A 22,725-nucleotide genomic window follows, 5' to 3' on the forward strand; every position below is an offset into this window, starting at 1 on the left:
AAAAAGCAAGCAAAAAAGCCCTAATAAATTTAAAAACAAAATCCAAAAAACTAAAAAAAACAAACAAAAAAAACCCTAAATGATGTGCAAGTCTATTAAGACATATGCTTACGTAGATTATTATGAATATAAAGATTTGCTTGTTTTTTTTTTTTTTTCTAGTAACATTAATCCAAATTTCCACTTTCTGGCTTAAGTGATGAAATCTGCAATCAAATTTCTTAGGAGGACTGAAACAGTGAGAAACAGTCTCTCACTGTAAGGTCACATGAAGTTATTAACAAAACGGTGTGAAATAACATCTCCACTATCTCAAGAAAACGAAGTAAAACCTTTGCCCCGTACATGCTAACACCCATGCAGCCACTTCCCCACATTTGCCTTGGTTATTGCTGTTGCTTCTTCCAGAAACTCTTTCCCCCATGAGTGAGCACAGATGCCATACAAGATGTGACGAGCAGGCGGATTAACAAAGGTTAGTAATGCTGTAGGATGCCACGTTTTGTTTAGCTTTACTAAAAAGAGCAGCCCTAGAAAAAAGTTAGAAGATGAGAAAGTAGAAAAAGCAGTCAAACAGGGATTATGTTAAAAATGCTAAGAATCCCTATTAGCAGACCATGTGAGGTTCTTATCAACCAAATTGTTTTTTTCCTAGACGATAAGAGGGTTCTGAAACTAGTCTTTCCATGAGCATATATCAGATTTGCTACTGTCTTGGGTCAGGTCAAATTGATCGATTTCATTTGTACAATTAAAGTTTGTTATCCAGAGAATAAGGATGTATAAAAAAGGATCTTCATAGTGGGTCTGCTACTTTGTTTTCCACACACTTAAACCAATAAATACCTCACCTCCAAAATTTTAGGAAACAAATCTCCAGAACATAAATTAAGCTAGGTAAATATACTTTCATTAAACATTATTCAAAATTCCCCAAGTAATACTTTAATAAATACAACTTAGAGACGTGTTCCATCTATGAAAACCCATGGTATTTCTAGTTTTTCGAGGAATATTACTTTAAGTTGACAACTCTTCCTATCAACACGTAAAACACAAAGGTTATATTCTGCTTATGTACTCTGCTTATGGACCCAATTTAAAATGCTATCTCTCTCTGTCTTTCCAGCGGTCTTTGCCCCATTACCTCTTTTTCAAACAACTTTACTTAGGTCTAAAACAGCAGCCTGAATTCACAGCTAAGCAGTTTCAATGGCTATTTGGACAATAGCCAATTATTCTTAACTAACACAAGCAAATCTTGATAACATGGGTCTAACTGAAAGCAGTGTTGGACTTACAACTCCCTGTGACAGATAGGATTAAGGAAGAATTTCTATTCAGGAGATAAAAGTTCCTGGGAACGGGCTTCCCTGGTGGTGCAGTGCAGGGGACGCGGGTTCCACATTCCGGGAGCGGTTGGGCCCGTGAGCCATGGCCGCTGAGCCTGCGCGTCCGGAGCCTGTGCTCTGCAATGGGAGAGGCCACAACAATGAGAGGCCCGCGTACCGCAAAAAAAAAAAAAAAAGTTCCTGGGAAAAGAAACTACTCACTGGAGGAGTAGTTCAAGATAGTCTAGGAAATGAAAATATTCTTATTTAATAGTCTCTTTTACTTTGGCTATGATTACCAAAATTATCTCTAGGAAAGGGTTAAAAAAAAAAAAAGAGTTGAAACTGATAAATAGTATCTTGTTTTCTAGACCAAAGATTTCTATGTTTCTAGGTACAGTTACTTTCTAGGGAACAAAAAAATAACCTCTAACAATAATAATAATTTGGCCCCTGAATCTGGAGATGTTACTACTGATTTGTATTATTTCTATTTGTCTATAAATGGTTACTAAACCATTTATAACCCCTACCTATTTGAAAATTTAGCAGCAAAAAGCAGATAAAGTTAAATTTACAGACTCTATACTATTTTTTTCCTTTTTATTTTTAAAATCTTAAGTGATAAAAAAGTGATAAAAGATGACATTAATAAATATTAAAGAAAAAAAAGTATGTCTGACTCCTAAAAAGGTTTTCTTGCAAATATGTATAAACTGAGTTTTTTTGTTTGTTTGTTTTTAATAAACTGAGTTTTATAGAACACAAATTCTCTCTGATTCTTCCTACATAATTAACTATCAGGTTTTTTCCTGGCTTCTTTTCTTTTCCTTTAAAAACTGCTTAATGATGAAATGAACACTACCAAATTCAGGAAATATTCTAATCATTGCTTTAATGTCATACTTAAGAGAGAAGAGTTATGCCTTTAAACTCTAAAATAAAACATAACTAAATGAGTTTACATAAACCTAAAAGAACTCATCAAGTGGCCATAATTTTCTTTCTTTTTAAAATACTGTCATATTGACTCTGTAGAATATGTTCTCCTTAAAGCTCAAACATATCACCCCCATCACATACTGACCATGATACTGAAAACTCTTGCAAAGCTTATGTGCCAAGATGCAAATCCTATCTCATGTCAAAAAAAAAAAAAGGGAGATTTTAAGAAATTTAGATTCATTTATTACAGGGTTGGAAAAACTACTCAGATCTGTCCAATTCACATGTCACTAAATGATCTTTCTGCTTTCATTAAATACCAAATGCAAAGTGGGCCTCCTAAAGAGGCATGAAGATTATGCAAATAAAAGAGAGAAAATACCCAAAACATGTGTGAAAAAGCAAGCACAGAAAGGACCAGGCGTATAATCAAGCACTAACTATAAGAGAATATTCAGCAATGTAACAATGGGATGCATTTGGGGAATCACTGTAATAGAAAACTCATGAGCCTGAATTCCACTTTTTAATGCTGTTGTTATGCAAAAATAATTGTATATAATAAATATTAAATATTTACTGAATAATAATTCCTTTGTATCTTCTCAATGTATATCCATAGGGTACATTCAAAATATATCTGTTGGTTGACCAATATAGGGTCATAAAATTACATTTTTATTCAGTATTGTTAACTGTTAGGTATGCTTCAGGCTGAAGGGTTAGAAATCAACTCTTGAGGACAAGAACTTTAACTGGAGTAGAAAGCTGGACTTATGGGAGGAAAGCAACCTCCTTGCTTTAAAGGAGCTGCTTATTTATTTATTTATTTTTATCATCTTTATTGGAGTATAATTGTTTTACAATGGTGTGTTAGTTTCTGCTTTATAACAAAGTGAATCAGCTATACATATACATATATCGCCATATCTCCTCCCTCTTGTGTCTCCCTCCCACCCTCCCTTTTCCACCCCTCTAGGTGGTCACAAAGCACCGAGCTGATCTCCCTGTGCTATGAGGCTGCCTCTCACTAGCTATCTATTTTACATTTGGTAGTATATATAAGTACATGCCACTCTCTCGCTTCGTCCCAGCTTACCCTTCCCCCTCCTCGTGTCCTCAAGTCCATTCTCTATGTCTGTATGTCTGCGTCTTTATCCCTGTCCTGCCCCTAGGTTCTTCAGAACCTTTTTTTTTTTTTTTTAGATTCCATATATATGTGTTAGCATACGGTATTTATTTTTTTCTTTCTGACTTACTTCACTCTGTATGACAGACTCTAGGTCCATCCACCTCACTACAAATAACTCAATTTTGTTTCCTTTTATGGCTGAGTAATATTCCATTGTATATATGTGCCACATCTTCTTTATCCATTCATCTGTCGATGGACACTTAGGCTGCTTCCATGTCCTGACTATTGTAAACAGAGCTTCAATGAACATTGTGGTACCTGACTCTTTTTGAATTATGGTTTTCTCAGGGTATATGCCCAGTAGTGGGATTGCTGGGTCGTACGGCACTTCTATTTTTAGTTTTTTAAGGAACCTCCATACTGTTCTCCATAGTGGCTGTATCAATTTACATTCCCACCAACAGTGCAAGAGGGTTCCCTTTTCTCCACACCCTCTCCAGCATTTATTGTTTGTAAACCTGATTACTTGCAAACTAAGTATGTCCTCTGGAAACTAAATATGTCCTAGAGACATTTACTTTCCCTTTCTTCAATGGTCACTGTCTTTATTTCACAGAATAGAATGATCACCAGCCATCACTATTCTCTTACACCTAGTTACTCAAAGGTTGGTCCCAGCCACATTGGCATCACCTGGGAGCTGTTTAGAAATGCAGAATCTCAGGTCCCACCCCAGACCTGCTGAGTCAGCATCAGCATTTTAATAAGACTCCCAAGTTGTTGAGAAGCATTGCTCCACTGGACAGAACACTGAAGCAAGTCAGAAGACTCAAGTTTAAGTTTAAGCCTCAGAACCATGACTTAACAGGTATTTAAGAGTGGGCAGCATTTTTTAGACATGGCTTCCTCAACTATAAACTAGAGGCAATATTTGCCACTTTATTTACATATACAGCTACCAAAGAGGGTTGTTTTGGGAATCAAAACAATGATGGATGTTAAAACTCTCTGTAAATTATAAAGCACTACACAAATACAAGGCACTATTATTAATAATAAATATAGCTTAATTACACCTGTCCTCATTTGATCACCCACAGACCATCAGAGGCATGTTATTAGATTATACTACATTATTAAGATAAAAGGCTCCTTCATGTGTCACAAAGCTTTCAAGCCCCGAATCACATTGTAGCCAAACCCTTCTGTTTCCATTACAAACTAAATGCCAACTAGGCCCCCTAAAGAGACTCTACCTATAACACTGCTCTGATCTTGCCCCAAACACTTGATTTATTCTTACAATCCATTCTTTTTTGGGCTTTACTATAATTTCCAAGATAACAAACTAACTGATTTATTTAACCCACTGCCAAGCCTGAGAGCCGAGCAGCCCTGGAAAAGGCTGCTTTTGCACAAGTCCTTGGCTTTTCTGGCCCACTCAGCAACAGCCTCTCTTCTCCAAAGCAGAGCACGGCTATCAGGCTGTGGTTTACATGCTGTTGTTTACACTCGGTATTCTACATGGTATATTTTACGCTAAGGGAAGAAACCAGTACCCCAGCTTTCTCCCTAATACCCCCTTATCTAAAAAGAAGTCCATGAATCTTAAAAAATGAGGAATTCCTAAACTGTATCACAGTGTCCAAAGGCTGTTATGCCTTTTTCTTATACATCAAATGAATGCCAAGAAGCTTCTTATAACCAGGGCTTTGTAAACCAAAACTGGATGACTTTAAAAAATAAAGTCTAACTAAATGGATAAACTTATTCATTCATGAGATTCAGTTTCTACAAAACGTAGAAAATCAACTAACATCATAAAATGCTATAGCCATTAGCATTATAAGCTGCAACCATAAACTGACTCTTTCAGCTGCTCAAACAAACCCTATCTCAACCCAGAGAAACAAGGCTTCCCTCTCCTCTCGGAGTTGGGTGTGCAGCCCCTACTTCCACTGTCCCCCCATATGCCACGGAGACCCCTACTTAGGATTCAGACTCCATGCAGGGAACAGAAAAGGATTAACACATGCAACTGTGCAGCAACACTTTTAGACACAGTTTAACTTACAAAAAAAAAAAAAGTCCACCCAGCACAAGAACAATCCCCAAGTCAGCCCAAGAGCAGAGAATTAGTACTATCAGGTGATCAGAAACAAAACCAAGGCAAACACCCACCAAATTCAATATTCAGAGTAATTATTATTAAAAGAACCACCACTGGTGCATACTCAAAAACCACTATCAAAAGGAAAAGGCTACTAGAAAAGCTCGCACCATTTCCTCAAAAAGCACTTGGTTTTGATAGAAGACTTGACTTTAAGACATAAGAGGCACAGAAGTAGTACCTTTAAGGACAGTTTTTCAGGCTAAGGCTACCAGGGGATGTAAGTTCCTTCTCCATGAAGGAAATGAGAGAATAGTGTATGGTATCAATGACAGGTGGAGAAGCAACTGGGCGGAGTGCTCGTCTGTGGAACAGGGAAGGTGTGATATGAAAGCAAGCTGCCCTTTTCCTAACAGAGGATTCAGGATGCACTCCTACCAGTCTCTGCTGCTCCAAGAGAAGATCTGCTTCTTCCTTCTCCTTTTTGTATAGGATCTCCATTTCCTGTAGCCTAGACGGAAAAGAGAAGCAAGAGAGGAAAGAATAAATTGCAAAATCACTGAGCTGTTTCATGAATTCTGCTATGTATTTAAAAGAAATGAGAGTCACGTGGACCACATCACATTTGTACATTACCTTTTTTCCATCTCCTGTTTCATATCAATTCCTTGTTTCTCCAGAAGCTCTCTCTGGGCAAACGTCCAGTCCACAGGCTCAGAGGGGGTCTCAGCAGAAGGAGTCTTCTCCCGCTCAGCCCGTGCTTGCTCCGGGTGGTTAAAACGAAACACATGGTTTTTACCCATGATGATACGGTTTCCTAGCACAGAACAGAAACATGGATGAGAAATCATTTTTTAAATGTGTTGCATCTAGGTTAATAACCTAACTCTCCCTAATGCAAAAAGACAGCTTTTGGAGTTTTACAGGAACATAAATCCTAATGCTGACTATCACTTCAACCTTTAGGTAAAGAATTAAAGAGTTGCTTGCACAAGCCATGTGTTCTGAAGACTTCAAGCCTCTTCCAGTCTCACCTGAGCGCAGCTGAACAGGCTGGGCCACCCTCTTGCCATTTACGTAGGTTTCTGAACGTTCACAGGGCTCCAGGGTTACAATAACTAAGAGGAACACAAACTAATGTTAGCATCACAAACCACTGGAAGAAAATAATGGAAAGCCGGTGAGGATTCAAGGGGACTAGAATAGATTCCTGCAACCAACCAAGTGGCTTAGTAGCTATATAATAGTTCATTTTAGGGTACCAGAACCAGGGCTGTGGCTCAGAAACATTTAAATGAATTTGACAAACTTCAGAAGAAGATAGGAAATGTTAGCTTCAGTGATATCTGACAGTTCAGTATATAAAAACGAAAACCATCAGAAATCTTAAGTATGAGATATAGGTAATAATCAGAAACTTAAGATCAAAAGCTAATATTTTGATTAAGGGAGGAATAAATTATACAACACAAAAGTACTATAAGATTGTTGTTTTTTTAATAACCTGGACAAAAATCAAGGTGGACTTTTTCTTCCCTTTTAGGTAAAAATAAATTCTACTGGCTTAAGACCAGAGGTTCTTCAAATCTCCCACTACCCAGGATATTTGTTCCCTTCTTATTAGTCTATCAAATAATTAAGATTCAAGACCAAGCCTAATTGCCTATGTCCCGCTCAATTCTTGGCAGTAACAAAACGGCTCCCTTCGTCCAGGCTTTTTTCATGTAAAGTAGCTATGTCCATGCCTGCATTTATAAGCAGCCCAAGTTTCTCCATTTTCAAATATTAGATTGTACAAGAAAGTATCATTGAAAGAAAGAGACAGGGAATACCAAGCCTTGGGGATTTCTCATCATATAGAATGAAAAGTTTGCTGAAAAAGTTAAGCCAAGAACTCTCACCATCCCCACTGTTGTTCCTCTCGCTCCGGAAGATACAATGCTCTTCTTTAATGTGAGCCCCACTCAGCACGATGTCCTGGCGCCGCTCAGCATCTGCTTGGCCAACCCTGAACACAAGGGAAAGTGTTTCCCAGGCAAATTCAGACACAAAAAGCACTACAAACAATGAGCCTCTTTCTCCCAAAGAATATTCTTTGGTACATACAAAAAAGGTATTGCCTTTTTTTTTATCAGAGGCTTTGAACTGCAAACTCTATTTTCATATATGGTCAACCTCCCTACACCAGAAAAAGCAACGAAGGGGCAAATGATACACCAAATAACTCACAGAGCATCATAAAAAGATACGAGTGAACTACTCTCCTTAATGAATTCATATAAAATGTTAGGAGTAAAATTTTACTTACGGTCTGCTAGGAAAAAACTACACGTTAATTGGTTCAGCTGGTTAAAACACTTAATTTGAGAAGAGTAGAGAGGATAGTTTAAACTAACTATTTCAGACAAGAAAAACAGCAAATTAGTAAAAGAAATTTTTCACAAAACAACTTCCCTTTAGCTATTCAATCATCCTAAGAGAAAAGAAAACATTAAGTGACCAAAAGAAGAAACAAATGTACCTTGTAATTCCATCTTTGATGTAATAAAGAAGGCATTCGGACATCAGTGGGTCCTCATTGAGGTTAACAAGATGTGGCGTCTGAAAAAGGTTACAGATGATCAATTTGGAGCAAGCACCACTGAGAGGGCTGTAAGAATGACAGGGACATACAGGAGGCTGATGGCTTCTTGGATTACCAGAGTGCCTAGAAGAGGGACTGCTTTCATTCCTAGTTGCAATTCCATAGTAAACAGAAAACACTCTCTTCAGGCCTCCCCAAACTACACTAATGCATTCTATTTAAAAACCTGAGTTCTGGGATAAAGAACAAGATCCAATTCTTGATAAGGTCAAAGCATAGAGAACACAAAAGAAAAATCAGAGCAGGCTGATTCTCTGAATGGATTAATCATAATTTTTGTAAACACTTGGTCAAAAATCTTGAAAGACAGCAGAATTTGCCACCCCTAAACATGCCACTTTGACATAGTGATTATTTTGAGCTATTAGGCACTTGGAAAACAGTACAGGCAGAGAGCGGCTTTCTCTGAATCCCCTTTCCTGCCTAAGCACGGATGGTCCAAAAGGAACTCAGCTGTCAGAAATCCCCTCCCGGGAGTCTCATCAACCAGGAGAGAAAACTAGAAATTGATACCACACCCAGACAAACTTTGTCACAAACTATCATTCCTCCCATCTACTCTTGAAGGGTCCCTTCATCTTTCCTAAAAGCCAATTATGCTCCCCTGAGAGGCCTACCTCCCCATCCCCTTTCCCTATTAGGATGGTATTTAAGCCAGAATTCTAAACCATCTCAGGGAGTTACTCATTTTTCCCTGGGTATCTCCCATGTATACATGTTAATAAACTTCTTTGTTTTTCTCTTGTTAATCTGTCTTTTATTACAGGGGTCTCAGCCAAGAATTCAGAAGGGTAGAGGAAAAATCATTTTTTGCCCCCTACAACCTCAAGAAATATTTAATTTTTCATTTACTTTATAAAAATGTTCCCACATCCCCTATCATTTCCCTTTATAATTTTTATCAGTTCTTCCATGGTCCCAGTTATTGTCTTTAGTTTGTTAGTTTTTATCTTAAAGAAGAAATTAAAATTACTGACATTCAGTAATACATCTTCTAAAAATCCTTTTCATCTAACTCTACTATTTCTAAAATCTTTTAAAAACCAACCTTCTTTGGTGAAAATACCCCACTGGAATCCAACAATAAGTCACATGGTCTTGGGGTCAAAATCTACTCAAGATAGTGCCGGCAAATATGGAAAAATGAAAGAAGAGTCAGATGGGCAGGTTAAGGAAAGGGACTGCAAAAGATGATTTAAAAGAAATTAGGAAAACCTGTACATCCTTCCAACTAACATCTGTCTCTACAGTTAACAGCTTTGTTGGTTTGAGAAAGTCAAAGCCCTCTGTGGGCAGCATTCTTTAAAACCCATCATGAGACTGGCCTAAAGAAAACGGAACCTCAAGAACAGGTTGGTTTTTGTTTTTCCTTTTCCCTTAGAAGTAACTTTCTCCTAGTTTGTTGAGATATGAATGACAAAGTCTGTATTTATTTAGGTAGTACAATGTCATTGTAAAATGTCTCAATTTGATACATATACACATTGTGCTATGATTACCACAATCAAGTTAACACATCAGAAACAGGTTCTAAAACTGAATTTGGATGTGGTCAGTGGTGTATCCCTTCCTTTCCTGAAGAAGTCTAGAAAGTTAAATCAAGTAAGAAAGCTTTGGAAACAGGGATCTCAGTTTGGAATTCTGTGCTGTTCATAATACTTATAACACACAATACTTATTCAAGTTATTTATAATTTGTTAAATGCCATAATTTTACAAGTTGTTATAAAAATTTTCCTCACAATTCGTAACACTGAAAGATGTTATAAAATACCTTTAGATATATGCAAAGGCACAATCTAAATTCTATCAAGCCTATAACTGCTAAAATCTCTACAATCATACATAATATATCTGAATAAAATAATGTCTTACTGAAAAATCATTGACCTATGGCAATATAAACATATGAAATACTGTTATTATTGTTCCAGGTCTAAAATATATATCTAGGGCTTCCCTGGCGGCGCAGTGGTTGGGAGTCCGCCTGCCGATGCAGGGGACGCGGGTTCGTGCCCCGGTCCGGGAAGATCCCACATGCCGCGGCGCGGCTGGGCCCGTGAGCCATGGCCGCTGAGCCTGTGCGTCCGGAGCCTGTGCTCCGCAACGGGACAGGCCACAACAGTGAGAGGCCCGCGTACAGAAAAAAAAAAAAAAAAAAAAAAAAAAAAAATATATATATATATATATATATATATATAAAAAATGTCTCTCAATCAATTTTCTTTGTTGAAAATAACACATCAGAATTTATAAAAAAGAAAACCCTAACCAGAGAATCCTAAAAAAACTCCACAGGACTATTTCATATCACATAAAATGAAAGTACCAGTTGAAAACACCATACCCATTCTATGCTAACCTAGAGAGACCATTATCAGACCCTTGCATAAAGATGTTTAAGTATCCAATAGTTAATCTGAAATCATATGAAATGAAGGACCATTTATTACTAGTATGAAATATATGCTTTTACATCAATATATGTTCTATTACTGTCCTATAAATAAGCACACAAAATAATCATTTCATAACAGTTTTCCAATATCTAATAGTAACTAAGAAGCAACTAAGCGGGGGGTTGGGGGGGTGGAGAAAAAGAAAGAAAAGACCTTGCTATTCCAATTAGCTAAAAATGTATCTACTACTTAACAACTATGACTAGGTAAGTAGGACAGTAACTACTGGAGTCATTAAAAAAAAAAAAAAAACTGAGAAGGGAGCAGAGGAGGCTAGAAGGATGAGGACAGGAGCTGCTTTACTCAGTCCAGTGGTTGTCTATCACACAAACTGTAAGAGCAAACTGAAGCAGTAGTTTTCTACACAAACCTGAACAGCTGAAACTGCTTCCAAAGAATTATAATTCAGGGTTGCTGGCATCTGTGGGGAAAACTACATAGAAAGAGTAGCCAAACTGAAGCAAGGTATGCGAGGTTAGGCTAGGAATTTTAGAGAAAGCAACAATGAAGATGAGGAAACATACTGAATCATGACCAAAAGTTACAGATTTATACTGCCTTGGATATTATTTTATTAACAGTAAATATTTCTGAAAGCATTTTAGAAACAGGTTGGCCTTGTATTGTAAGATGAAATCAAAAATATCAGAAATTAAGCCAAGTCTCAAGATTTAAAAGAAAAGGAAGAAGAGGAGCCAGCCCTGAAAGACATGAAGTGCCTCGTGACCAAGACAAACAAAAAGTGTTTCTGTTTGTTTAAGTTTCACAACATTGTTCCCTACCTTTTTAGGTGAGAAAACCCCCAGGGTTCCTCCATCTTCCCGAATGGCAACTCCCATCTCAGCCAACAAGGCCTCTCTAGAAAAAGCAACAAGCGTATCAGAATAACAATACCAAAATGTCAAGTAAATCAGTCTAACTTGAATTGGAAAATAACGCAGAGCAAAAGCAACTGTCCATGTTTAAAGTCAGTAATACAAACGTGAAAGAATCTGCTTATCCCATCATTAATGAGAAATTATTTCTAAGAGAAATTGTATATTCAAAATAAAGTATGTTCTTGTCTTAGGTAAAGCTATATTCACCCAAATAAGAACTTTGTCACATCTGACTTTGGAGGTCGACAATAATTCATAAATATGTCTATTAATATAAAAAAAGGAAGAAAGGAATATTCCCTTAAAAGGGCAATACATCCACTTCAAAGAACCATTCCTTAAAATCCAAGAAAGCAATCAGAAAGTAACTTTGATATAGGGAGTATTATCTACAAATGTGATTTTCTCAAATGTCATGTTACCATGACCACCATCATATTGATTCAACAATTCTAGCTTAAAATCTCTACAATAGAGAAGAAAATTGTTTCATACATTCACTTTACAAACACGTTAGCACGCACTTCTGCCTCATCTTCCATGAAGGAAGAAGATAGGAACTAACATTTTTTAAATGTATATTTATTCCAATAGCAAAAGTATTATTTTGGATTATGTTTATCTTTGGGGTAGAGAATTGGGAGGTTAAGATAAAATACAGATTTTGAAAGTTTGCAACTGAAACTCCTTAACCTCTTACCAAAGAGGTTCTAGAAAACATAACTCTGAAAGTCAGTAATCAGAACAGCTTTTTTTTATTTGCGCCTTTATCAAAGGCAGTCTTTTTGCAAATTAAAAACTCTTCAATATCTTCAATTTTTATATGGATCCCTAGCAACACGTAGTACAGTAACTAAGAACACGACTCCCTAGGGAACACGTGAATTTCACTTCAGAGTATAAATTGGGCCATAAGTCCCATACCGGTTTGTTTGTTTGTTTTGTATTTGGGGAGGAAAGGTTCTTTGTTTTTAACTTCTATTTTATCTTTTCTTACTATAAAAGTAATCTAAATTCCTCAGAAAATTTAGAAACATTCCAGAGTTTAACTTCCTGACCTCTCCATTCTGATGGCCTCTGTTTTACGCAGCTTTTCTTCCCAGGTTTCGTTCAACTCAGCAATGATCTTCTCCGATTCCTAAGGAGGAAGTACACAGTTAAGCACCAAAGAGTCTTATAATTTAACATTCTGTGTCTAGGAAGAGCAGCAAGAAGCAGATGATGCCCTTTTGAGGATATGAGACAGAATCTAATTCGATGAGGTGTTTTTTTTTCCCTTTCTTAATATGTAAAGAAAGAAATCAGCCCCAGATGTATTAATTCTCTTTAAGCCCTAATAAAAATAGCTTAATAGTGTGTGTGTGTATATGTGTGTGAGAGAGAGTGTGTGTGTAGAAGGAAAGGTAATATTAGCATCCCAAAATGCAAAGCATTGTTTCTGACAGCCACTGCTACAAAAGAATAAAGCCCCCAATGATATTTGTTGCTTTTCTTAAAATTATTTATTTATTTGGTTGCGCTGGGTCTTTTTTTTTTTTTTTGGCTGCACTGGGTCTCCACTGCTGCGCTTGGGCTTATTCTCTACTGCGGCGAGCGGGGGCCATTCCTCGCTGTGGTGTGCAGGCTTCTCATTGCGGTGGCTCCTCTTGTTGCGGAGCACGGTCTCTAGGCGCACAGGCTTCAGTAGCTGTGGCGCACGGGTTTAGCTGCTCCACGGCACGTGGGATCTTCCCGGACCAGAGCTCGAACCCGTGTCTCCTGCATTGGTAGGCAGATTCTTAACCTCTGCACCACCAGGGAAGCCCTGCGCTGGGTCTTAGTTGCGGCAGATGGGCTCCTTAGTTGCAGTTTGCCCGCTCCTTAGTTGTGGCACACAGCCTCCTTAGTTGTGGCATGCAAACTCCTAGTTGCGGCATGCATGTGGGATCTAGTTCCCTGACCAGGGATCACACCCGGGCCCCCTGCATTGGGAGATCAGAGCCTTAACCACTGCACCACCAGGGAAGTCCCTTCATTGTTTTTTGTTTCACTATAATTTCACCACAACACTGACAGGGTTCAGAACATGCTCCCCCAAATATGGTATTATCTTGGCATATTGAATACTTTAAGCTGAGTGATTTAAGAAATGGTACAAGTAGGAAGGACTCTCTGAGCTCCTCTTGAAGCAAGTCGTAAGACCCTCATGAGATGTAACCTCCCTACACCTGGAGGAATGGAGCATCCTTATTTCTCAAGATGAAGGAACACGAAGAATATGAACAGATAGGCCTTCATTAAGTTTCCCCAGTTTACTATAGGCAGACCTCGTTTTATTATACTTCACTTTATTGCACTTCTCAGGTATGGCATTTTTTACAAATTGAAAGTGTGTGGCAACCCTGCATCGAGCAAGTCTACCAGAGCCATTTTTCCAACAGTATTTGCTCACTTCGTGTCTCTTGTGTCACATTTTGGTAGTTCTTCTTTTTTTTAAATTTATTTTTATTTATTTTTGGCTGCACTGGGTCTTCACTGCTGTGCGTGGGCTTTCTCTAGTTGCGGCGAGTGGGGGCTACTCTTCATTGTGGTTTGCGGGTTTCTCATTGCAGTGGCTTCTCTTGTTGCGGAGCACAGGCTCTAGGTGCACGGGCTTCAGTAGTTGTGGCTCGCAGGCTCTAGAGCGTAGGCTCAGTAATCGTTGCTCCGCAGCACGTGGGATCTTCCCGGACCGGGGCTCGAACCTGTGTCCCCTGCACTGGCAGGCGGATTCTGCGCCACCAGGGAAGCCCACATTTTGGTAATTCTTGCACTATTTCAAACATTTTCATTATTATTACATTTGCTGTGGTGAGCTGTGATCAGTGATCGTTGATGTTACTACTACAATTTGCTGAAGGTTCAGGTGATAACACTTTTTAGCAATAAAGTATTTTTAAATTAAGGTGTTTTTTTGGACATACTGCACACTTAATAGACTACAGTATAGTGTAAACTTAACTTTTATATGCACTGGGAGACCAAAAAATTTGTGTGACTCACTTTATTGTGATATTCACTTTACTGCGGTGGTCTGGAACTGAACCTGCAATACCTTCGAGGTGCCTATACGCTTAACTCACATCCCCCTTTGTTCTATCACATATTCCCACAACTTTTCACTCTTCACCAAACCCAGCATAAAAATGTTCATGTTTAACACTTCTTTGGGCCTTCATTTCCTTATGAAGTCTTCCATGTCACGTAAACAAACACTAAATAAATTTGTATGCTTTTCTCTTGTTAATCTGCCTTTTGTTAATCTGGGGCCCCAGCCAAGAACCTAGAAGGATAGAAGGAAAGATATTTTTCCTCCCCTAGCATACAATACCCCTCTGAACACAACCCAATTCCCGATATAGAAAGGTTTAATATTAATCTCATATGAAGGCATGCAGCCACTAGAGTGACAATTTCCCAATCTCTTGCTGAGTGTTTATTATATGCCAGAAATATAAGAACGAAAACGTGTTTCCTGATTTCAGGAGCTTACTGTATACCAGGGAGAGAAGGAAGTAACTGATCGTTCATTCATGCAGTAATTATATATAACTGCATTACATGCCAAGCCCTGTTCTAGGCAACTAGAGATATGGCAGGAAACAAAATTCCTGCCCCTCATGGGGCTTATATTCTCGTAAAGAGACTCAGATAATCAATCCATTTTAATCAGTAAGTCAAGTATATAGTATGCCAGACAGTGATAAGAGCTTTGTAGAAAAATAAAGCAAAGACAAGAGGAATGTAGGGGGAGGGGTGGGTGAGGGAGCAATCTGCAGTGGGGTTGTCAGGACAGAGCTCACTGACAAGGTTCTACATAGGCAGACACAAAGGAAGAGCATGGGTATGTGAGGGACTAGGTAGGAAATGCCTGGCACTTTCCAGGAACAACAGCGTAGCTAGAGCAGCATGTTAGAGGATTGTGAATGGGAATGGTAGGAAAAAACAACAGGGCAGTGTGCTAAGTGCTACAACTGAAGTGTTCACAGGTCTGCTGGAGGGTGGATGAGTCAAGGCTGAGTGATACTCATACTGAGAATGAACTGACCAGGCAAAAAATGGAGGGAGAGGGGTACCAAAAAGGGAGTTAAGCACATGCAAAAAGCAGGAGAAAATGCTAGTCCTGGATACGAAATTAGAAAGTCAGATGACAATGATGATAATGATGATGAGATAATAGTAGTGGTAGTGATTCAGGATGAGAAGTTTTGACAGTTCACAAAATATTTCATTGTATAATTCATTTACCGGGCTATTGTATGAAGCCTCTGAGATCCCAAAACATAACTATCTATATAGAAAGAAATTGTGAATATGTAATACAATAAACCCTGAGGCATCTGGCACGACTTGGTTTTCTGGAACGAGGCATGGTAGCATGTTAAAAAGCCGAGTAGGGCTTCCCTGGTGGCGCAGTGGTTGAGAGTCCGCCTGCCGATGCAGGGGACGTGGGTTCGTGCCCCGGTCCGGGAAGATCCCACATGCCACGGAGCGGCTGGGCCCGTGAGCCATGGCTGCTGAGCCTGTGCGTCTGGAGCCTGTGCTCCGCAACAGGAGAGGCCACAACAGTGAGAGGCCCGCGTACCAAAAAAAAAAAAAGCAGAGTAGGGCTTCCCTGGTGGCGCAGTGTTTAAGAATCTGCCTGCCAATGCAGGGGACATGGGTTCGAGCCCTGGTCCAGGAAGACCCCACATGCCACGGAGCAACTAAGCCCATGCGCCACAACTACTGAGCCTGCGCTCTAGAGCCTGTGAGCCACAACTACTGAAGCCCGTGTTCCTAGAGCCCACTCTCCGCAACAAGAGAAGCCACCGCAATGAGAACCGCAAACCGCAACGAAGAGTAGCCTCCACTCGCCACAACTAGAGAAAAGCCCGCGCACAGCAACAAAGACCCAACGCAGCCAAAAATAAAATAAAATAAAATAAAATTTTTTAAAAGCCAAGTAAAGACTCAAGGAGTCAGAAGAAACAAACAGGAGAGCATGATGGTGGTGATGATGGAGGAGAAGAACAATAACAACAACAACAGGCTGAACTAGACAAAGAGCAAAACTGTTAAAAGTTAGAAAAGGCCTGGGCGTCAGTAAGGTGAATATAAAGGGGACCACGCAGCAGGTACTCAGAAATGAGTCGGTTACAAAGTGGGAGACGCTAGAGCAAGCCTGCAGCGGAAGGCAGGAGGGTAGAGACAGAATCACCTAAACTGGCTCTCATCAACCCCCGAGCACACACAGAGGCTGAAAGACTAAAACAGCCCCCTGAATGGCATCTCTACACAGTCCTCCAATAGGAATGAATAACATGCAGTGCATATGCCACTCCACTGCTGAGTGAGGAACCAACAAGCCACGTTAGAGGGCCAGCAGCCAAGAAAAACCCATATGGTTACGGTAAGGAATGAGATGGCCAGGGAAGGAAGTGTGCCAGGTGCCGAGTGGTCAACAGCCTACCTCTAACGTGCCACAAGTTATTCAACAGCTGAAACAGGATAGCATTAAATGCTTCTGCAAATGACTATAAAAGGGCAAGTATAATATAAGCTACCACCATAACCTTCAAGATCTTAAGGCTTATTAAACACTGCTGGAGGGGGATGGGGGAGGGAAGCACTGGGAGTTTGGGATTAATAGGTGCAAACTATTACATATAGGATAGATAAACAAGGTCCTACTGTATAGCACAAGGAACTACCTTCAATATCCTGTGATAAACCATAATGGAAAAGAATATAAAAAAAAGAATGTCTATGTGTGTATGGCTGAGTCACTCTGCTGTCCAGCAGAGACTGGCACAACATTGTAGATCAACTATACTTCAATTAAAAATTCAACTAAATTAAAGACAGCTGGATAGAAACCTTTACACTCTAAAGTGACAACTTCAAAAACAAAGGCATAGGATAACAGGATGTCCAAACCACAGCACCGAGACTAGTGCTTATTATATATACTGTGGTCCACAAGCCACTCTGATATTAGTTATGAAATACAAACTGACCTATGAGATACTTAAAATATTTTTTTCCTGGTTGGTTGTCTTCAGAAAAAGAGTGTATCAGAGCAGAGATTAATCCGGCTGTAGTAAAGCTATTCTATTTTGGGGCAACTATAAACTCACCCCAAGGAAGCAAGGTTACTGTCTAGGAATCCTCTTACCATCTTGCTGCCAACTCTAATGTGACCTCTCTCTTTTTACTCACCACCTGGAGGGTAAATCAGAATATGAGCTCCTTGTAGAAAAGTTAATTAGTAAGCTGAGTAAGGTACAATATACTTTTCTTTTTCATTAGGGCTTAAAAGTTGCAACTTTTATGTTGTCTAGAAAGTTACTTTTTTTTTTTTAATTCTTTTAATTTATTTTTGGCTGCTTTGTTGCTGCATGCAGGCTTTCTCTAGTTGCAGCGAGCTGGGGCTACTCTTTGTTGTGGTGCGCGGCCTTCTCATTGCGGTGGCTTCTCCTGTTGTGCAGCACGGACTCTAGGCGCAAGGGCTTCAGTAGTTGCAGCATGCAGGCTCAGTAGTTGCGGCACACGGGCTCTGAGGTGCATGGGCTCAGTAGTTGTGGCTCATGGACTCTAGAGCGCAGGCTCAGTAGTTGTGGTGTACGGGCTTGGTTGCTGGGCGGCATGTGGGATCTTCCCGGACCAGGGATCGAACCCGTGTCCCCTGCATTGGCAGGCGGATTCTTAACTACTGTGCCACCAGGGAAGTCCCTAGAAAGTTACTTTTTTAAACTCTGAAGAAAGGTTAGAGAAAACAATATTGAGTGTCATTTAGCTAAACTTCAGTGCTGGAAAAAGCCATTTATTCCAGAAACATTCTAGAAATATAGAGACTGAGGACCAGAGAAACTAAGTGATTATCCCGAGGCCCCACTTCTCCCTGAGCCAGGTCTATAGTTGGGTTTCCTGTGTTCTGTTTTCCAATTAAGGCAGAATCAACAGCCTTTAAAGAAAATATTCTACTAAATAGCTCACCATAAATTAAGAAAGAGTGAGGAATATTCTTTCTTCAAGCCTGAATAACAAACTTAGTATAAATAAAATAGAGATGCCAACAGGAAGACAGCTTTCAGTCTGCGTCATCAACTTACTCTGCAGGCAGGCCTGGCGTGCTGGTCTCCAGAGCTGCCCATACCGCATTCTAGAAACCTAATTTTAAGATTAAACTGAAATTGGGATTCATGCTTCAGAAATGAGGAGTCAAGAGGACACTCTTTAAGGGTCTTTCCTTCCTGCAGGTACTGTACATTAAAAAATTGTGAAAAAACAGAGTGATATCAGGAACATTTTTTTAAGCCCCAAGGAATGTTGGGCTCAGGCGTCATTCACTTTGATCACACATCATCTATTATCTAGCTATTTGTACAGCACTGGTTAATAACTATGTTCATAATGCTAAATACAATTTAATTACTTCATCATGATCCAGTTAAGGTGGCAGAGAAGTCCACAAAACAAGTCAGAAATATTTCCCCCCCAAAAAATTACAGTTTAACTTGTGGTGTTTAAAGAGTTAAACACTTGCTACATGGAACATTCCTTGAAGCCATCAGATGGGTTTTACTGTACTGAACGCAGCATGCGTCATAAGTGAGCTCCAAACGTGGGGCCCTCGGGCTGCCTAGCACAGCATTTACCCTTGCATGCTTCTGTAATGGATATTTGTGGATATTTATAGTCTAAGCCTAAGCAATGGCACTCACAGTACTGACACTGATGCCAGACTAATAAACACCAGAGGCACCACATAGTAACTGTAGCTACATATTTAAAACCTTATTAAGTCGGAATCCAAATCAAGGAGACAACATTTCAACTCAGTTTGAGCTGCAACTAAAAACTGAAAGCAATTACACTTTACTCTCTATTGCCAGAGGTTTGTGGAGGGCTCAGGATATTTATGATGGGGTAACATGGGTCTCTTCCATATGGAAACAGGCTATTCAATGAATTAAGCAATAGCAGCTCCCTATGTAAAAGTGTTCTACCAACTGATCATTTTTTTAAAGTTAAAAGTAAAGAGAAGCAAAGGGACATAAAATGTTAGGAAAATGAATTAACCTCCTGTATTACTGTTTTCCATTAGGTACAGTATTTTTCTCCTACAGTGTCATGTCTTAGGAATGCCACTTCTTCACACTCAACAATGAAACAGTCCAAAAATGAGAAATTCTCAGGCATTTCTATCGTACAAACACTGCCTTGCCCTGTGAACACAAGATGTTATCTGCCTGCAGCATTAAAATGTAGGTCTGCCGACATGAACTCTCACCATTCACAAAATAGGATTCGAACTAAGGCGCTTACGCTTCAGTAAACTACCATGCTGCATTAAAAAACAAGATTGAACGCAAAACCATAAAGAAACTATTTTCTAAAGCTAGGGAAAATGGAAGATGTCATTTAGGTTGGCTTAAAGGAGAACTAAAACAGAAATTTATTTTCTGATAAAAGCAATACAGTTTTGTTTTGTTTTTGCTGGGAAGTAGGGAGATTGGGGGGAGGGTTCCTTGAATAATGGCAGTGTTATTCCCTAGAGACTATCTGGAAGATACAGGGCGACCTAACGCTTAAAAAGTCTGCTCTACATCTTGACTCCTAACATTCAACATTCTTTTCAGTTGGTTCCACTTGGCAGTTGGGAAGAATTTTTTTTCCTACATCAAGATGTGTGTTAAAGGGAATGTAATCTCATTTGTACACTAAGGTAAGATTCAAATAGTAAGATTCAAAATCCCCAAAGAAAAATAACATTTTATATTGAATAGTAAATGAAAGATTTCACTTTTCCTTTCCACAGAACCTCTGCATGTCCCCACTGGCCTGAACAGAACCCTACACAGCAACTTTGCCTATCATGATAAAATACAGAAATAAAAGCCTTCTTGCATAGGGCTTCACGAACATCGTTAGTAAAATTTCAAAGTCAATTTCACAATAGCAGAAATTATCCTTTCCTTTGCAAAATTTAATGAAAAGGTTTCTCACTCCCTGTCCCTCTGCCAGGTATTTTAGAATTTCACCCACTTTCCACTAACAAGTTCTGAAGGAAGAAACAAGATTACTTTTGTTTCTAAAGCACCTTATGTTAGAAGTGAGTGAAATGCCAAGGAAAAGGTAGGCTGATTAAGAAGCAGAAGCCCATTCTTCATATAAAATCTTTTTCAGCCTCACCTGCAAACCAAAATGAATGTTCTAGCATCTTCAATTATCAAGCTAAATTCCCTTTTAGCAAAAAGGTTCAGCAAACCTTTTCCATCGTTAACCTGTCAAAGTGTGTCACTATTCTCAACGGTCCTTGAATGAGCAGCCATGGTGGAGAACACTGAGCGCAATGTGAAGGGGACTGCACGCTCGGGGCAGGACTGCAACCCCCCAGCTCCTTAAAGTTTCTTTGCTCTCCTTGTTTTTCCTATCCAGTACTCTTTTTTTTTTTTTTTTAATTTAAGTTCTAAGCAGCTAGTGGGAAGCAGCCACATAGCACAGGGAGATCAGCTCAGTGCTCTGTGACCACCTAGAGGGGTGGGATAAGGAGGGTGGGAGGGAGACGCAAGAGGGAGGGGATATGGGGATACACGTATATGTACTCCAGTACTCTTGAATACAAAGGCCACAAGGTACGGATAAAACTATCATCCTGGAAATGACAAGCAGGGAAAGAAAAGGCATTTGTGTTGTTGTCACGGTGGTTTCATGGATGGCACCACAGGTGACAACCGTCTGTTCTCACTGTAGTCACCAAGGGGGAAGGAAGAACCTACGAGTCAGAAGGCTTTGCTGCTCCTGACGTTCGTATTCATGGAGAGAGACAGGAAGTACCTGACAGAGCCAGCAACAGGCTGGGAAAGCCAAGCCGGGTGCCACGGTGGGTGACCGGCACACGCAGGACTCAAGTGTGCACACCAGCACTAACATCCGTGAGCCCATATGCACCAGCACAGGAGGGGGCGGCCCTTCCACAGCAGTGCTCCCAGGGCTTTCTGTGAACTTCCAGAAAATATCATTTCACGTGTCTCTGAATAAACCTGGTACAGCTACTCAAATGTGCAAACTTCCTTTTGATTATACATTTTACTAACAGAAGCAAGGGCCTATACAGAATTCCATCTTCAAAATAAACTAAATGTTTAATTAGTTTCCAGTGAAATTTCTAACTAAACAATTTCACTGTGACTTATAAACTACCTCAGAATTAATGGACATATCTACTTATCAGTTACTTTGCCTGGTCAACTTACAATCTGCCTATGCATCCCTCCCTCCCATCCCTGCCGGGCCATGTCAGACTCAAGTATTCTGGTGAAAATTATCTTACAAAGCAGCAATTTCAGGACACCTCTGAGAGTTAGAAATTTCTTCCACATGCTGAACCAGAATCTCAGTGATTTTTAGTCCTAACTCTGCCTTGTGGAGCTACACAGAATACCTTTCATTGAATCTGAGTTACTACTTACCTTTAGACGTTCGATGGCTTCCTCTCCTCCAGGTGTAGACATGATTCTCTCCTGAATACTGGTCACAGATGTTAAGCCCACCTGACTATTGAGTGAGCAGGAAGATGGAGATGAAGTAAGGGACCCCATGGATGCTGTGGAAAAATTGCCAGGACGTTGATTCTCAGAGGCTAGCAAGTACCTATGCTTATTGTTCTGAAAATCTTTCAGGTCTGGGAGATAGAAAGAAGGGAAGGCAGAAAAAGTAGAAAAGAGGGAAAGGAGCAGGAGAAGAAAAAAGACAGGAAGGAACACCAGTGTAAGAAAGGACAGCATTAAAGCAGCAAGACCAAGACAAGTTATGATACAAAGACAAGTTATAATTGTTCTAGATGGCAGTTCTAAAACATGTCTGTCTTTAATACTGGTATTTTAGAAGTTAAGAACCGCTTCTGAATTTAGAAACTAAAAAATTCTAATGTGGGTTAACATTGTATCTGTTAGGGGGTAACCAGAGCCTCAAAGAATACAGCTCAGGCTCTCCCCCTAAACAGCCATGCTACATTCCTGTATTCCTTCTATGGCTCCAAATCTACAACGTCTTAGGTTTATACTACTCTTAAATCCCAGTAGTTTGTAACAGTAAGGGAAAAAAGATGATCATTTATTTATCAATATCAATACATATCAGTCTGGCCCAGTACGTATGTCATTCAGCAAAAATTCCCAAGAAAATGTTATGTTAGAACAAAAATCTGAGTGCTCAGTA

The 22,725-nt window shown here is 39.6% G+C and overlaps 1 protein-coding gene across 21 annotated transcripts in view; it reads right to left on the bottom strand.

Annotated features, from left to right (window-relative positions):
- The window catches only part of KIF1B (kinesin family member 1B), a 148,343-nt gene that overhangs the window by 61,696 nt on the left and 63,922 nt on the right, over positions 1 to 22,725 (bottom strand). For 12 of the 21 annotated variants that reach the window (XM_089901520.1, XM_089901491.1, XM_089901508.1 and 9 more), the window contains 10 exons: positions 21,978 to 22,189; positions 18,615 to 18,764; positions 12,561 to 12,640; positions 11,407 to 11,482; positions 9,214 to 9,276; positions 8,043 to 8,122; positions 7,423 to 7,529; positions 6,556 to 6,639; positions 6,158 to 6,338; positions 5,960 to 6,032 (listed from right to left, as the gene is read on the bottom strand). In XM_089901520.1, the coding sequence (XP_089757646.1) occupies positions 5,960 to 6,032; positions 6,158 to 6,338; positions 6,556 to 6,639; positions 7,423 to 7,529; positions 8,043 to 8,122; positions 9,214 to 9,276; positions 11,407 to 11,482; positions 12,561 to 12,640; positions 18,615 to 18,764; positions 21,978 to 22,189 (1,106 nt within the window). The remainder of the gene's footprint in view (positions 1 to 5,959; positions 6,033 to 6,157; positions 6,339 to 6,555; positions 6,640 to 7,422; positions 7,530 to 8,042; positions 8,123 to 9,213; positions 9,277 to 11,406; positions 11,483 to 12,560; positions 12,641 to 18,614; positions 18,765 to 21,977; positions 22,190 to 22,725) is intronic. The other 9 variants (XM_022598501.3, XM_089901530.1, XM_022598504.3 and 6 more) reach the window with 5 other exon arrangements.

The sequence above is a fragment of the Delphinapterus leucas genome, chromosome 1 (assembly GCF_059928025.1).
Source record: "Delphinapterus leucas isolate spDelLeu-1000000601 "Yukka" chromosome 1, BTC_Dleu_Yukka2, whole genome shotgun sequence".
Classification (NCBI taxonomy): domain Eukaryota; kingdom Metazoa; phylum Chordata; class Mammalia; order Artiodactyla; family Monodontidae; genus Delphinapterus; species Delphinapterus leucas.